The following is a 15153-nucleotide window of genomic DNA, read 5'->3' as shown; positions in this document are numbered from 1 at the left end:
AACTCTCTGCTCGCTTTGGTTGTTGGTTGAAAATTGCGAATGATGCGTACGTGTTAGGCACGCTTACGCATGGATGGCCAGATAGTTCAAACAACGCGCACGCGTAAAGAACATGTACGCATGATGGGATTTGTGCTTCTAGCACAGTTCCAGCCCCAAGCCATCATGACTTTCGGTGTAGGACGCTGTTTACGCCAATTTCCAGGGCTACGTGTACGCGTCAAGGACACTTACACGTGGGCTACTGAAAGAGCAAGCGACGCGTACGTGAGGTTGTGTTTGTGCTTCTAACACGCTTCCAACACCACTCCTGCCCAACTCTCTGTTCAATGCTGGGTGTTGCGAATTCACACATGACGCGTACGCGTCAACGACGCTCACGCGTCGGACACCTCTTTTTTTATGCAGAATGCTAATGATAATGCAGAATGTGGAATGTATGTAGTGATAATGAAAAGGGCACTAAAATAAAAACTAAGAAGAGAGGAACGATCATACCATGGTGGATTGTCTCCTACCCAGCACTTTGCTTTAACGTCCTTAAGTTGGACAGTCTACAAGCTCATTCGTCTGCCGATGATGGATCTTCCAGGAGAAAGACCTCCAGTTCCTTGTTGTCCTTTATCTTTTCACCATGGTAAAGCTTTAGGTGGTGACCATTAACTTTGAGGGTCTTGTGGCTTGAGGGATGGCGCAGGTGAAAGACGCCATAAGGTTCAGCCTTTTCCACCCTATAGGGGCCTTCCCATCTGGATCTCAGCTTTCCTGGCATGAGTCTCAACCTGGAGTTGTAGAGGATAACTAATTCACCAGGTCTAAACTCCATGCGCTTTATATTCTTGTCATGTACAACCCTCACCTTCTCCTTGTATAGCCTAGAATTCTCAAAAGCTTCTAGACGAAGGCATTCTAGTTCTTGTAATTGTAACTTCCTCTCAGCTCCGGCTTTCTCAAATCCCATGTTGCATTCCCGTACCACCCAGAAAGCTTTTTGTTCTATCTCCATTGAAAGGTGACATGCCTTTCCGTAGACTAAGCAGAAGGGACTCATTCCGATTGGTGTCTTGTATGTTGTTCGGTAAGCCCAGAGCGCATCAATAAGTCTGGTGCTCCAGTCCTTCCGGTGAGGCTTGACTATCTTCTGCAATATGCGCTTTATCTCTCTGTTAGGCACCTCGGCTTGTTTATTGGTTTGGGGATGGTAAGCTATTGCTATCTTGTGAATGATGCCATGTTTTTTCAGTAGGCCTGTTAATCTCCTGTTGCAAAAGTGAGTTCCTTGATCACCCACGATTGCTTGTGGTGATCCAAAGCGACAGATAATATGATTTCTAACAAAAGAGACAATAGTGTTAGCATCATCAGTAAGGGCAGGAATTGCTTCCACCCATGTAGAAACATAATCTACAGCTAACAATATGTATAAGTGGTGGACGAAATTGTGATCCATGTTCTTTGTATTTGTATGAAATCATTATTATGGCACCAGTTGAATTCACAACTCCGTTCAACTAACCAGCAAGTGTACTGGGTCGTCCAAGTAATAAACCTTACGTGAGTAAGGGTCGATCCCACAGAGATTGTTGGTATGAAGCAAGCTATGGTCACCTTGTAAGTCTCAGTTAGGCAGATTAAATTTGTTTATGGTTTCGAAAATAGAAATAAGAAAATAGAAATAATAAAAAGGATACTTATGCAGATTCATTGGTGAGAATTTCAGATAAGCGAATGGAGATACTGTATGGCTCAAGAACGCCTACTTTCCTACTGCTTCAACTCAATCCTTCTTACTCCTTTCCATGGCAAGCTGTGTATAGGGGTTCACCGTTCGACGATGGCTACTTTGTATCCTCTCTGGAAAATGGTTCTCTGTGGCTGTCACTCGCATGGCTAATCGTCTGGAGGCATCACACTGGCCGAAGGCTACATCCCATCCTCGCAGTGAAAACTACTCTCACGCACTCTGTCACAGCACTGCTAATCACTGGTTGGTTCCCGCTCCTACTGGAATAGAATCCCTTGATTCTTTTGCGTCTGTCACTAACGCCCAGCACTTGCGAGTCTGAAGCACGTCACAGTCATTCATTACCGGAATCCTACTCGGAATACCACAGACAAGGTTAGACTTTCCGGATTCCCAGGATCCTACTCGGAATACCACAGACAAGGTGAGACTTTCCGGATCCTCATGAATGCCGCCATCTATCTAGCTTATACCACGAAGATTCTGTTGGGGAATCTAAGAGATACACATTCAAGCTCGGTTGCATGTAGAACGAAGGTGGTTGTCAATCACGTGTGTTCATAGGTGAGAATAATGATGAGCGTCACATAATCATCACATTCATCATGTTCTTGGGTGCGAATGAATATCTTGGAATAAGAACAAGTTGAATTGAATGGAAGAAAATAGAATTGCATTAATACTTGAGGTGCAGCAGAGCTCCACACCCTTAATCTATGGTGTGCAGAAACTCCACCGTTGAAAATACATAAGTAAAAGGTTCAGGCATAGCCAAATGGCCAGCCCCCTAAAACGTGATCAATAGCCTCTTAGGATGAAGAATAAAACAAAACTGAGACCAAAGATGAAACGTGGTCAAAAGACATCTAATACAATAGTTAAATGTTCTATTTATAATAAACTAGCTCCTAGGGTTTACATGAGTAAGTAATTGATGCATAAATCCACTTCCGGGGCCCACTTGGTGTATGCTTGGGCTGAGCTTGATCAATCCACGAGCTGAGGCTTCTCTCGGAGTTGAACTCTGAGTTATGACGTGTTTTGGGCGTTCAACTCCGGATCATGACGTTTTGCTGGCGTTTAACTCTAGACAGCAGCATGTACTTGGCGTTCAATGCCAAGTTACGTCGTCAATTGCCGAATAAAGTATGAACTATTATATATTGCTGGAAAGCCCTGGATGTCTACTTTCCAACGCCGTTGAGAGAGCGCCAATTAGAGTTCTGTAGCTCCAGAAAATCAATTTTGAATGCAGGGAGGTCAGATTCCAACAGCATCATCAGTCCTTTTGTCAGCCTTTTTCAGAGTTTTGCTCAAGTCCCTCAATTTCAGCCAGAAATTACCTGAAATCACAGAAAAACACACAAACTCATAGTAAAGTCCAGAAATGTGAATTTAACATAAAAACTAATGAAAACATCCCTAAAAGTAGCTTGATCTTACTAAAAACTACCTAAAAACAATGCCAAAAAGCGTATAAATTATCCGCTCATCACAACACCAAACTTAAATTGTTGCTTGTCCCCAAGCAACTAAAAATCAAATAGGATAAAAAGAAGAGAATATACTATAAATTCCAGAATATTAATGAATATTAATTATAATTAGATGAGCGGGACTTGTAGCTTTTTGCTTCTGAACAGTTTTGGCATCTCACTTTTTCCTTTGAAGTTTAGAATGATTGGCTTCTCTAGGAACTTAGAATTTCGGATAGTGTTATTGACTTTCCTAGTTAAGCATGTTGATTCTTGAAAACAGATACTTATGAGTCTTGGCCGTGGCCCTAAGCACTTTGTTTTCCAGTATTACCACCAGATACATAAATGCCACAGACACATAACTGGGTGAACCTTTTCAGATTGTGACTCATCTTTGCTAGAGTCCCCAGTTAGTGGTGTCCAGAGCTCTTAAGCACACTCTTTTGCTTTGGATCACGACTTTAACCACTCAGTCTCAAGCTTTTCACTTGGACCTTCATGACACAAGCACATGGTTAGGACAGCTTGATTTAGCCGCTTAGGCTTGGATTTAATTTCCTTGGGCCCTCCTATCCATTGATGCTCAAAGCCTTGGATCCTTTTTACCCTTGCCTTTTGGTTTTAAGGGCTATTGGCTTTTTCTACTGCTCCTTTTTTTTCTTTTCTATTTTTTTTTGCCATTTTTTTTTCGCCATTCACTGCTTTTTCTTGCTTCAAGAATCAATTTCATGATTTTTCAGATCATCAATAACATTTCTCTTTGTTCATCATTCTTTCAAGAGCCAACAGTTTTAACATTCATAAACAACAAGATCAAAAATATGCACTGTTCAAGCGTTCATTCAGAAAACAAAAAGTATTGTCACCACATCAATATAATTAAATTAAATTCAAGGATAAATTCGAAATTCATGTACTTCTTGTTCTTTTGAATTAAAACATTTTTCTTTTAAGAGAGGTGAAGGATTAATGGAATTTATTCATAGCTTTAAGGCATGGTTACATACTAATGATCATGAAATAAAGACACAAAACATAGATGAACACAATATTAAAAACCGAAAAGTAGAAAGAAATAAGAACAAGGAATGAGTCCACCTTAGTGGCGTCTTCTTCTTGAAGGACCAATGATGTTCTTTAGCTCTTCTATGTCCCTTCCTTGCCTTTGTTGCTCCTCCCTCATTGCTCTTTGATCTTCTCTTATTTCTTGGAGAATGATGGAGTGCTCATGATGTTCCACCCTTAATTGTTCCACATTGTGGCTCAAACCTTCTAAAGAAGTGTTGAGTTGCTCCCAATAGTTGTTTGGAGGAAAGTGCATCCCTTGAGGCATCTCAGGGATTTCTTGATGATGAGCTTCCTCATACATCTCTTGAGAACCGTGAGGGATCTCTCTTGCTTGCTCCATCCTCTTCTTGGTGATGGGCTTATCCTCTTTAATGAAGATGTCTCCTTCTATGATAACTCCAGCTGAGTAACATAGATGGCAAATAAGGTGAGGAAAAGCTAGCCGTGCCATGGGTGAAGGCTTGTCAACTATTTTGTAGATTTCATTGGAGATAACCTCATGAACTTCTACTTCCTCTCCAATCATGATGCCATGAATCATGATGGCCCGATCCACAGTAACTTCAGATCGGTTGCTAGTAGGAATGTGGTGCACGAAATTGCAATCACCTTTTGCAACCCCGCACAACTAACCAGCAAGTGCACTGGGTCGTCCAAGTAATACCTTACGTGAGTAAGGGTCGATCCCACGGAGATTGTCGGCTTGAAGCAAGCTATGGTTATCTTGTAATTCTTAGTCAGGATATCAGAAATTATCAGGATTGATTGTGAAAAGCAAAAGAACATGAAATAAGTACTTGTTATGCAGTAATAGAGAATAGGTTGAGGTTTTGGAGATGCTCCATCTTCTGAATCTCTGCTTTCCTACTGTCCTCTTCATCAAACACGCAAGGCTCCTTCCATGGCAAGCTGTATGTAGGGTTTCACCGTTGTCAATGGCTACCTCCTATCCTCTCAGTGGAAATGTTCAACGCACTCTGTCACGGCACGGCTATCCATCTGTCGGTTCTCAATCAGGCCGGAATAGAATCCATTGATTCTTTTGCGTCTGTCACTAACGCCTCGCCTTCAGGAGTTTGAAGCTCGTCACAGTCATTCAATCATTGAATCCTACTCAGAATACCACAGACAAGGTTTAGACCTTCCGGATTCTCTTGAATGCCGCCATCAGTTCTAGCTTATACCACGAAGATTTTGATTAAGGAATCCAAGAGATATCTACTCAATCTAAGGTAGAATGGAGGTGGTTGTCAGTCACACGTTCATAGTTGAGAATATGATGAGTGTCACGAATCATCACATTCATCCGGGTTAAGAACAAGTGATATCTTAGAATGGAAGCAAGCATGATTGAATAAGAAACAGTAGTAATTGCATTAATCCATCAAGACACAGCAGAGCTCCTCACCCCCAACCATGGGGTTTAGAGACTCATGCCGTGGAAGGTACACAAAGAAACGTGTAAAGTGTCATGAGGTCCAGATACAATGTCAAAAGATCCTATTAATAGTGAACTAGTAACCTAGGGTATACAGAAATGAGTAAATGACGTAAAAATCCACTTCTGGGTCCACTTAGTGTGTGCTTGGGCTGAGCATTGAAGCTTTTATGTGTAGAGACCTTTTCTGGAGTTAAACGCCAGCTTTCATGCCAGTTTGGGCGTTTAACTCCAAGTTTTATGCCAGTTCCAGCGTTAAACGCTGGAAGTTCTGAGGCTGATTTGCAACGCCGATTTGGGCCATCAAATCTCGGACAAAGTATAAACTATTATACATTACTGGAAAGCCCAGGATGTCTACTTTCCAATGCCATTGAGAGCGCGCCAATTGGGCTTCTGTAGCTCCAGAAAATCCACTTCGAGTGCAGGGAGGTCAGAATCCAACAGCATCTGCAGTCCTTTTCAGCCTCTAAATCAGATTTTTGCTCAGATCCCTCAATTTCAGCCAGAAAATACCTGAAATCACAGAAAAACACACAAAATCATAGTAAAGTCCAGAAAAGTGAATTTTAACTAAAAACTAATAAAAATATACTAAAAACTAACTAATTCATACTAAAAACATACCAAAAACAATGCCAAAAAGCGTATAAATTATCCGCTCATCACAACACCAAACTTAAATTGTTGCTTGTCCCCAAGCAACTGAAAATCAAAATAGAATAAAAAGAAGAGAATATACTATAGACTCCAAAATATCAAAGAAACATAGCTCCAATTAGATGAGCGGGACCAGTAGCTTTTTGCTTCCGAACAGTTTTGGCATCTCACTCTATCCTTTGAAGTTCAGAATGATTGGCATCTATAAGAACTCAGAACTCAGATAGTGTTATTGATTCTCCTAGTTGAGTATAATGATTCTTGAACATAGCTAGTGTATGAGTCTTGGCTGTGGCCCAAAGCACTCTGTCTTCCAGTATTACCACCGGATACATACATGCCACAGACACATAATTGGGTGAACCTTTTCAGATTGTAACCCAGCTTTGCTAGAGTCCCCAATTAAAGGTGTCCAGGGTTCTTAAGCACACTCTTTTTGCCTTGGTTCACAACTTTATTTTTTTTCTTTTTCTCTTTTTTTTTCGAAAATAATTTTTTTTTTCACTGCTTTTTCTTGCTTCAAGAATCATTTTGATGATTTTTCAGATCCTTAGTAACATGTCTCCTTTTTCATCATCCTTTCAAGAGCCAACAATTTTAACATTCTCAAAACAACAATTTCAAGAGACATATGCACTGTTCAAGCATTCATTCAGAAAACAAAAAGTATTGTCACCACATCAAACTAATTCAACTAGTTTCAAGGATAAATTTCGAAATCCTGTACTTCTTGTTCTTTTGTGATTAAAGCATTTTTCATTTAAGAGAGGTGATGGATTCATAGGACATTCATAGCTTTAAGACATGAATTTTAAATTTTATTAATTATGAATTAAGAACAAGACTCAAAAAATAGATATAAGATGAGACTAAAAAAAAATTAGAAAACAAAAATTTAAACTAGGCTCCTAATGATAGAGGTTTTCACAGAGTTAGGACTCAACAACCTTGATTTTGAGAAGTGGATGCTCCCTCAGCTTGAGAGGAGAGCTTTTGGCGTTTCCACTCTTGGAGTTCACGCCCCTGCTTCTCTTGTTCCTTCAGCAATTTGCAGAGCATGCAGTTCTGATTCTGCTGTTCTTCCTTAAGTTGCTCCATAGTCTCTTGCAACTTGTTGATAGATGCTTCTAGGCTGGCCCAGTAGCCAATTTCAGGGAATTCAGGGAGGAACTCCTGCGCCCTCCTTTTGATAGAGTTGTCTTGCATTTGTCCTTCCATTGACTTCTTGGTGATTGGATGTTCAATGGGTATGAATTCATCTACTCCCATCTTTACCCCAGCCTCTTTACAGAGCAAGGAGATCAAGCTTGGGTAAGCCAATTTGGCTTCAGTGGAATTCTTATTTGCAATTGTGTAGATCTCACAAGCAATCACATGATGAACCTCCATTTCTTTTCCAAGCATAATGCAATGAATCATCACTGCTCTCTTGATGGTGACCTCAGAACGGTTGCTAGTGGGCAGTATGGAACGCCCAATAAAGTCTAGCCAACCTCTTGCAATTGGTTTGAGGTCTCCCCTCTTGAGTTGGTTTGGGACACCCTTTGAATTGGTTATCCACTTAGTTCCAGGGAGGCATATGTCCTCTAGAACTTGATCCAACCCTTTATCTGCTCTCACCATTCTCCTATTAAAGGATTCAGGATCATCTTGCAGTTGAGGCAATTTGAAGATTTCTCTTATTTTGTCCAGATGGAAGTACATAACTTTCCCTCTGACCATGGTTCTGTAAGTATGGTAAGCGGTTCCAGTCATTCTCTGCTTATCTGTTAGCCACAGATTTGAGTAGAATTCCTGAATCATATTCCTTCCAACCTTTATCTCAGGATTGGTTAGAACTTCCCATCCTCTGTTTCGGATTTGCTCTTGGATCCCCGGATATTCATCTTCTTTCAGATCAAATTTTACTTCCGGGATCACTGACCTCAGACCCATTATTTTGTGATAATGGTCTTCATGTTCTTTGGTTAAGAACTTCTCTTGATTCCAAAGATTCTTTGGATTATTCTCTTTCTTTCCTCTTAAATTGGTTTGTTTTCGCTTAGGAGCCATGACCTTGATGAATCTTGGCTTAATGATCACGGAAAAGCACACCAAACTTAGAGGTTTGCTTGTCCTCAAGCAAAAGAAAGGAAGGAAGAGAGAGAGGAGAAGAGCAAATTCGAATGATGTGGGGGAATGAGGAGGCCGAACTTGTTTTCATAAGGGGGGAGGAGATTTCGAAAAAAATTGAAAAGAGATTTGAGAAGATATGGAGAGGATTTGAGAGAAGGGTGAGTTTTTGAATAAGATTTGGGATTGATTTGAGATAGATTTGAAGAATGGTTTTGATTTTTGAAGATTTAAAAGTGAATGATGAAAGGTTGAAGTGTACTTATGTAGAAGAGTATGGGAAAGAAAAGGAAAGTTTAAAAAAATTTGATTGAAAAACGAAATCTTGGTCCCCCACCTTTCTGGCGTTAAACGCCCAGAATGGCATCCATTCTGGCGTTTAACGCCCATTTGATGCCCATTGTGGGCGTTTAACGCCCAGCCAGGTGCCCTGGCTGGCGTTAAACGCCAGAATCCCCTTTGTCACTGGGCGTTTTGCTAAATGCCCAGGATGCTGCACACCTGGCGTTAAACGCCCAGAATGGTGCCCATTCTGGCGTTTAACGCCCAAAATGGCACCATTCCTGGCGTTAAACGCCCAGAATGGTACCCATTCTGGCGTATAACGCCCAAAATGCCCCTTACTGGCGTTTTTTCGCCAGTAAGCTCTTTTTCTCTGCTTTTTGAGCTGAATCCTTCTGTAACTCTGTGAATTCCTTCATTTTTGATACTTGCCTCTGTAAAAACAAATCATATAACCTCCTAATGACTGGGTTGCCTCCCAGCAAGTGCTTCTTTACTGTCTTTAGCTGGACCTTTACTGAGAATCACTCAAGTCTCAGTTTTGAGCATTCCTGCTCAAAATTGCCTTCAAGATAATGCTTGATTCTCTGTCCATTAACAATGAACTTTTTGTCAGAATCAATATCCTGAAGTTCAACATACCCATATGGTGACACTCTTGTAATCACATACGGACCCCGCCACCGGGATTTAGTTTTCCTGGAAACAATTTGAGCCTAGAGTTGAAGAGCAGAACTTTTTGTCCTGGCTCAAAGACTCTGGTTGACAACTTCTTGTCATGCCACTTCTTTGCCTTTTCCTTATAAATTTTTACATTTTCAAAGGCATTGAGTCTGAACTCCTCTAGCTCATTTAACTGGAGCAATCTTTTTTCACCAGCTAACTGAGCATCCATGTTTAGGAATCTGGTAGCCCAGTAGGCTTTATGTTCCAGTTCCACGGGCAGATGGCATGCCTTCCCATACACCAGTTGGTATGGAGAGGTTCCTATAGGAGTCTTGAATGCTGTTCTGTATGCCCACAGAGCATCATCCAAGCTCTTTGCCCAATCTTTTCTTCGGGCCATCACAGTCCGTTCTAGGATTCTTTTTAGCTCTCTGTTAGAGACTTCAGCTTGCCCATTTGTCTGTGGATGATACAGAGTTGCTACTTTGTGGCTAATTCCATATCTAACCATAGCAGAGTATAGCTGTCTATTGCAAAAATGAGTGCCCCCGTCACTGATTAGTACTCTGGGAACACCAAACCTGCTGAAGATGTGTTTCTGGAGGAATTTCAGCACGGTCTTGGTATCATTAGTGGGTGTAGCAATTGCTTCTACCCACTTAGATACATAGTCCACTGCCACCAGAATGTAAGTGTTTGAGTATGATGGTGGGAATGGCCCCATGAAGTCAATTCCCCATACATCAAACAATTCTATCTCTAATATCCCTTGTTGAGGCATGGCATATCCGTGAGGTAAGTTACCAGCTCTTTGGCAACTGTCACAGTTACGCACAAACTCTCTGGAATCTTTATAGAGAGTAGGCCAGTAGAAGCCACATTGGAGGACTTTAGTGGCTGTTCGCTCACTTCCAAAATGTCCTCCATACTGTGATCCATGGCAATGCCATAGGATCCTTTGTGCTTTTTCTCTGGGTACACATCTGCGGATCATTCCGTCTGCACATCTCTTGAAGAGATATGGCTCATCCCATAGGTAGTACTTGGCATCTGAAACTAATTTCTTTCTTTGCACTCTGCTGTACTCCTGGGGTATGAACCTCACAGCTTTATAGTTTGCAATGTCTGCAAACCATGGAGCTTCCTGAATGGCAAAGAGTTGCTCATCTGGGAAAGTCTCAGAGATCTCAGTAGAAGGGCGGGACGTCCCAGCTACTGGTTCTATTCGGGACAGATGATCAGCTACTTGGTTCTCTGTCCCTTTTCTGTCTCTTATTTCTATATCAAACTCTTGCAGAAGCAACACCCATCTTATTAGCCTGGGTTTTGAATCCTGCTTTGTGAGTAAGTATTTAAGAGCAGCATGGTCAGTGTACACAACCACTTTGGATCCCACTAGATAGGATCTAAACTTGTCAATGGCATAGACCACTGCAAGTAACTCTTTTTCTGTGGTTGTGTAGTTCTTCTGTGCGTCATTTAGAACACGGCTGGCATAATAAATGATGTGCAGAAGCTTGTTATGCCTCTGTCCCAACACTGCACCAATGGCATGGTCACTGGCATCACACATTAGTTCAAATGGCAATGTCCAATCTGGTGCAGAGATGACTGGTGCTGTGACCAGTTTAGCTTTCAGGGTCTCAAATGCCTGCAGACACTGTGTGTCAAACACAAATGGTGTGTCAGCAGCTAGCAGATTACTCAGAGGTTTTGCAATTTTCGAAAAATCCTTTATGAACCTTCTGTAGAATCCTGCATGCCCCAGAAAGCTTCTGATTGCCTTAACATTGGCAGGTGGTGGTAATTTTTCAATTACCTCTACCTTTGCCTTATCCACCTCTATTCCCCTGCTTGAAATTTTGTGCCCAAGGACAATTCCCTCAGTCACCATAAAGTGACATTTCTCCCAGTTTAAAACTAGGTTAGTCTCTTGGCACCTTTTCAGGACAAGTGCTAGGTGATTAAGACAGGAGCTGAATGAGTCTCCATATATTGAGAAGTCATCCATGAAGACTTCCAGAAATTTCTACCATATCTGAGAAGATAGAGAGCATGCACCTCTGAAAGGTTGCAGGTGCATTGCACAGACCAAAAGGCATCCTTCTGTAGGCAAACACGCCAGAAGGGCAAGTAAATGCTGTTTTCTCTTGGTCCTGAGGATCTACTGCAATTTGGTTGTAGCCTGAATAGCCATCCAAAAAGCAGTAATAATCATGACCAGCTAGTCTTTCTAGCATTTGGTCTATGAATGGTAAAGGAAAATGATCCTTTCTGGTGGCTGTATTGAGCCTTCTGTAGTCAATACACATACGCCACCCTGTGACTGTTCTTGTAGGAACCAGTTCATTTTTGTCATTATGAACCACTGTCATGCCTCCCTTTTTGGGGACAACTTGGACAGGGCTCACCCAGGGGCTATCAGAAATAGGATAAATAATCCCAGCCTCTAGTAATTTAGTGACCTCTTTCTGCACCACCTCCTTCATGGCTGGATTTAGCCTCCTCTGTGGTTGAACCACTGGTTTGGCATTATCCTCCAACAGGATCTTGTGCATGTATCTAGCTGGGCTAATGCCCTTAAGATCACTTATGGACCACCCAAGAGCTGTCTTGTGTGTCCTTAGCACTTGAATCAGTGCTTCCTCTTCCTGTGGATTCAAAGCAGAGCTTATAATCACTGGAAAAGTGTCACCTTCTCCCAGAAATGCATACTTCAGGGATGGTGGTAGTGGTTTGAGTTCAGGTTTGGGAGGCTTATCCTCTTCTTGAGGAATTTTCGAAAATTCCTTTGTTTCCTGTGGTTCTTCTTGATCAGGTTGAGCATCCTTGAAGATGTCTTCAAGCTCTGATTCTAGGCTTTCAGTCATATTGATCTCTTCCACCAGAGAGTCAATAATGTCAGCGCCCATGCAGTCATTTGGTGTGTCTGGATGCTGCATAGCTTTCACAGCATTCAACTTGAACTCATCCTCATTGACTCTCAGGGTTACTTCCCCTTTTTGTACATCAATGAGAGTTCGTCCAGTTGCTAGGAAAGGTCTTCCTAGAATGAGAGTTGCACTCTTGTGCTTCTCCATTTCCAGCACCACAAAGTCAGTTCGAAAGGCAAATGGCCCAACCTTGATAATCATATCCTCTATTATGCCTGATGGATGTTTAATGGAACCATCAGCAAGTTGGAGGCATATCCAGGTTGGTTTGACTTCTCCAGTCAACCCAAGCTTTCTGATAGTGAATGCAGGTATTAGATTGATGCTTGCTCCAAGATCGCATAGGGCTGTCTTGGTGCAGGCACCTTCTAATGTGCATGGTATCATAAAGCTTCCAGGATCTTGAAGCTTTTCTGGTAAGCTTTTCAGAATGATTGCACTGCATTCTTCAGTGAGAAACACTTTTTCAATTTCTCTCCAATCCTTCTTATGACTTAAGATTTCTTTCATGAACTTAGCATAAGAAGGTATTTGCTCAAGTGCCTCTGCAAACGGAATCTTTATTTCAAGAGTCCTTAGATAGTCTGCAAAGCGGGCGAATTGCTTATCCTGTTCCGCGTGACGGAGTTTTTGAGGATAAGGCATCTTGGCTTTATAATCTTCAACCTTAGATGCTGCAGGTTTATTCCTTACAGAAATGGTTGAAGAAGCCTTGTTAGAGGGATTACTGTCAGCACTCTCAGGTGTCTGATCTCCCTTTGGCGTCTGAATGCCAGGATTGGGTGGAAAATGGGCGTTTAACGCCAACTTTTCCCCCTTTTCTGGCGTTTGAACGCCAGAACTGGGCAAGGAATGGGCGTTTAACGCCAACTTTCCTTCCCTCTCTGGCGTTTGAACGCCAAAAGTATTCCTCTCTGGGCTCTTACTGTCCTCAGAGGGATTTTGAACAGTGGGTTGGTTATCCTCTGTCAATTGTTCCTTATTTGGCCTTTTGCTCTTTTGAGCAGTGTTATCCAGTGTCTTCCCACTCCTCAGTTGAACTGCTTGACATTCCTCTGTTATCTGTTTAGATATTTACTGTTTTGCTTGGTTCAACTGCAGTTCTATGTTCTTGTTAGCAACTTTAGTTTCATGGAGCATCTCTTTAAATTCTGCTAACTATTTTGTCATCAGGAGCAATTGTTGATTAAGCTCAATCATCTGTTCTTGAGGATTAGGGTCAGTGACTACTGTCATGACTTCCTCTTTTGGAGAGAACTCATTGCTAGAGTACAAATATTGATTTCTAGCAACAGTGTCTATAAGCTCTTGAGCTTCTTCAATTGTCTTCCTCATGTGGATAGATCCACCAGCTGAGTGGTCTAAAGACATCTGAGCTTTTTCTGTAAGCCCATAGTAGAAGATGTCTAACTGTACCCACTCTGAAAACATTTCAGAGGAGCATTTTCTTAGCATACCTCTATACCTCTCCCAGGCATTATAAAGGGATTCATTATCCTCTTGTTTAAAGCCTTGGATGTCCAGCCTTAGCTGTGTCATCCTCTTTGGAGGGTAAAAGTGATTCAGGAATTTGTCTGATAACTGTTTCCATGTCTTTATGCTTGCTGTAGGTTGGTTATTCAACCACCTTTTAGCTTGATCTTTTACAGCAAATGGAAACAGTAATAATCTGTAGACATCCTGATCTATCTCTCTATCATGTACTGTGTCAGCAATTTGTAAGAACTGTGCCAGAAACTCAGTAGGCTCTTCCTGTGGAAGACCGGAATACTGGCAATTTTGCTGCACTATGATAATGAGTTGAGGATTTAGCTCAAAGCTGCTTGCTTTGATGGGAGGTGTACAGATGCTACTCCCATATGCAGCTGTAATGGGGTTAGCATATGACCCCAGAGTCCTTCTGGATTGATCAATCCCACTTAGGTCCATAGTGGATAAAGGGAACTGATGTGGATTGCAAATAGATAATTTTGTTTTTTTTTATTCTTTTTTTTTTGAATTAACCGAAAAATAAAATAAAAACAAAAGGAAAATAAAATAAAAAAAAATTCGAAAATTAAAAGAAAATGAGATCAAAGCAAATTGAAAAGTGAATCAATTAGTTAATTAAAAAGATTTTGAGATTAGCAATTAGAAAGATATGATTGAAAAATTTTTATGAAAAAGATTTGATTTTTGAAAAGAGGAAAGAGAAAAACAACAAAATGACACCAAACTTTAAATTTTTAGAAAATCAAACACTAATTTTCGAAAATTTTTAAGGGAAAAACACAAAGAGGACACCAAACTTAGAATTTTTACGGATCAAAAAGGGACTAAGGACATGCAAAATCGAAAATTAAAAGAAAAGCAAAAGCATGCAATTGACACCAAACTTAAAATATGAAACTAGACTCAACTAAAAGACTCTAAACCAACAAAAATAAAACAGTCCTAATCTAAGCAACAAGATAAGCCGTCAGTTGTCCAAACTCGAACAATCCCCGGCAACGGCGCCAAAAACTTGGTGCACGAAATTGCAATCACCTTTTGCAACCCCGCACAACTAACCAGCAAGTGCACTGGGTCGTCCAAGTAATACCTTACGTGAGTAAGGGTCGATCCCACGGAGATTGTCGGTTTGAAGCAAGCTATGGTTATCTTGTAATTCTTAGTCAGGATATCAGAAATTATCAGGACTGATTGTGAAAAGCAAAAGAACATGAAATAAGTACTTGTTATGCAGTAATGGAGAATAGGTTGAGGTTTTGGAGATGCTCCATCTTCTGAATC

General features: G+C 41.2%; 1 protein-coding gene across 1 annotated transcript; it reads right to left on the bottom strand.

The window, feature by feature from the left end:
• Positions 1 to 562: 562 nt before the first annotated feature.
• LOC130949760 (uncharacterized) lies at positions 563 to 961 on the bottom strand. Its single transcript, XM_057878398.1, has one exon. It carries the CDS (start codon positions 959 to 961, stop codon positions 563 to 565), a length of 399 nt encoding a protein of 132 aa, XP_057734381.1.
• Positions 962 to 15153: the final 14192 nt, after the last annotated feature.

This window comes from Arachis stenosperma, chromosome 9 (assembly GCF_014773155.1).
Source record: "Arachis stenosperma cultivar V10309 chromosome 9, arast.V10309.gnm1.PFL2, whole genome shotgun sequence".
NCBI lineage: Eukaryota > Viridiplantae > Streptophyta > Magnoliopsida > Fabales > Fabaceae > Arachis > Arachis stenosperma.
The sequence above is the reverse complement of the archived record's forward strand: the minus strand, read 5'-3'. Positions and strand labels throughout refer to the sequence as shown.

Coding starts and splice junctions, on each gene's coding strand:
- LOC130949760 (XM_057878398.1), bottom strand. CDS start 961: ATGGGATTTGAGAAAGCCGGAGCTGAGAGGAAGTTACAATTACAAGAA.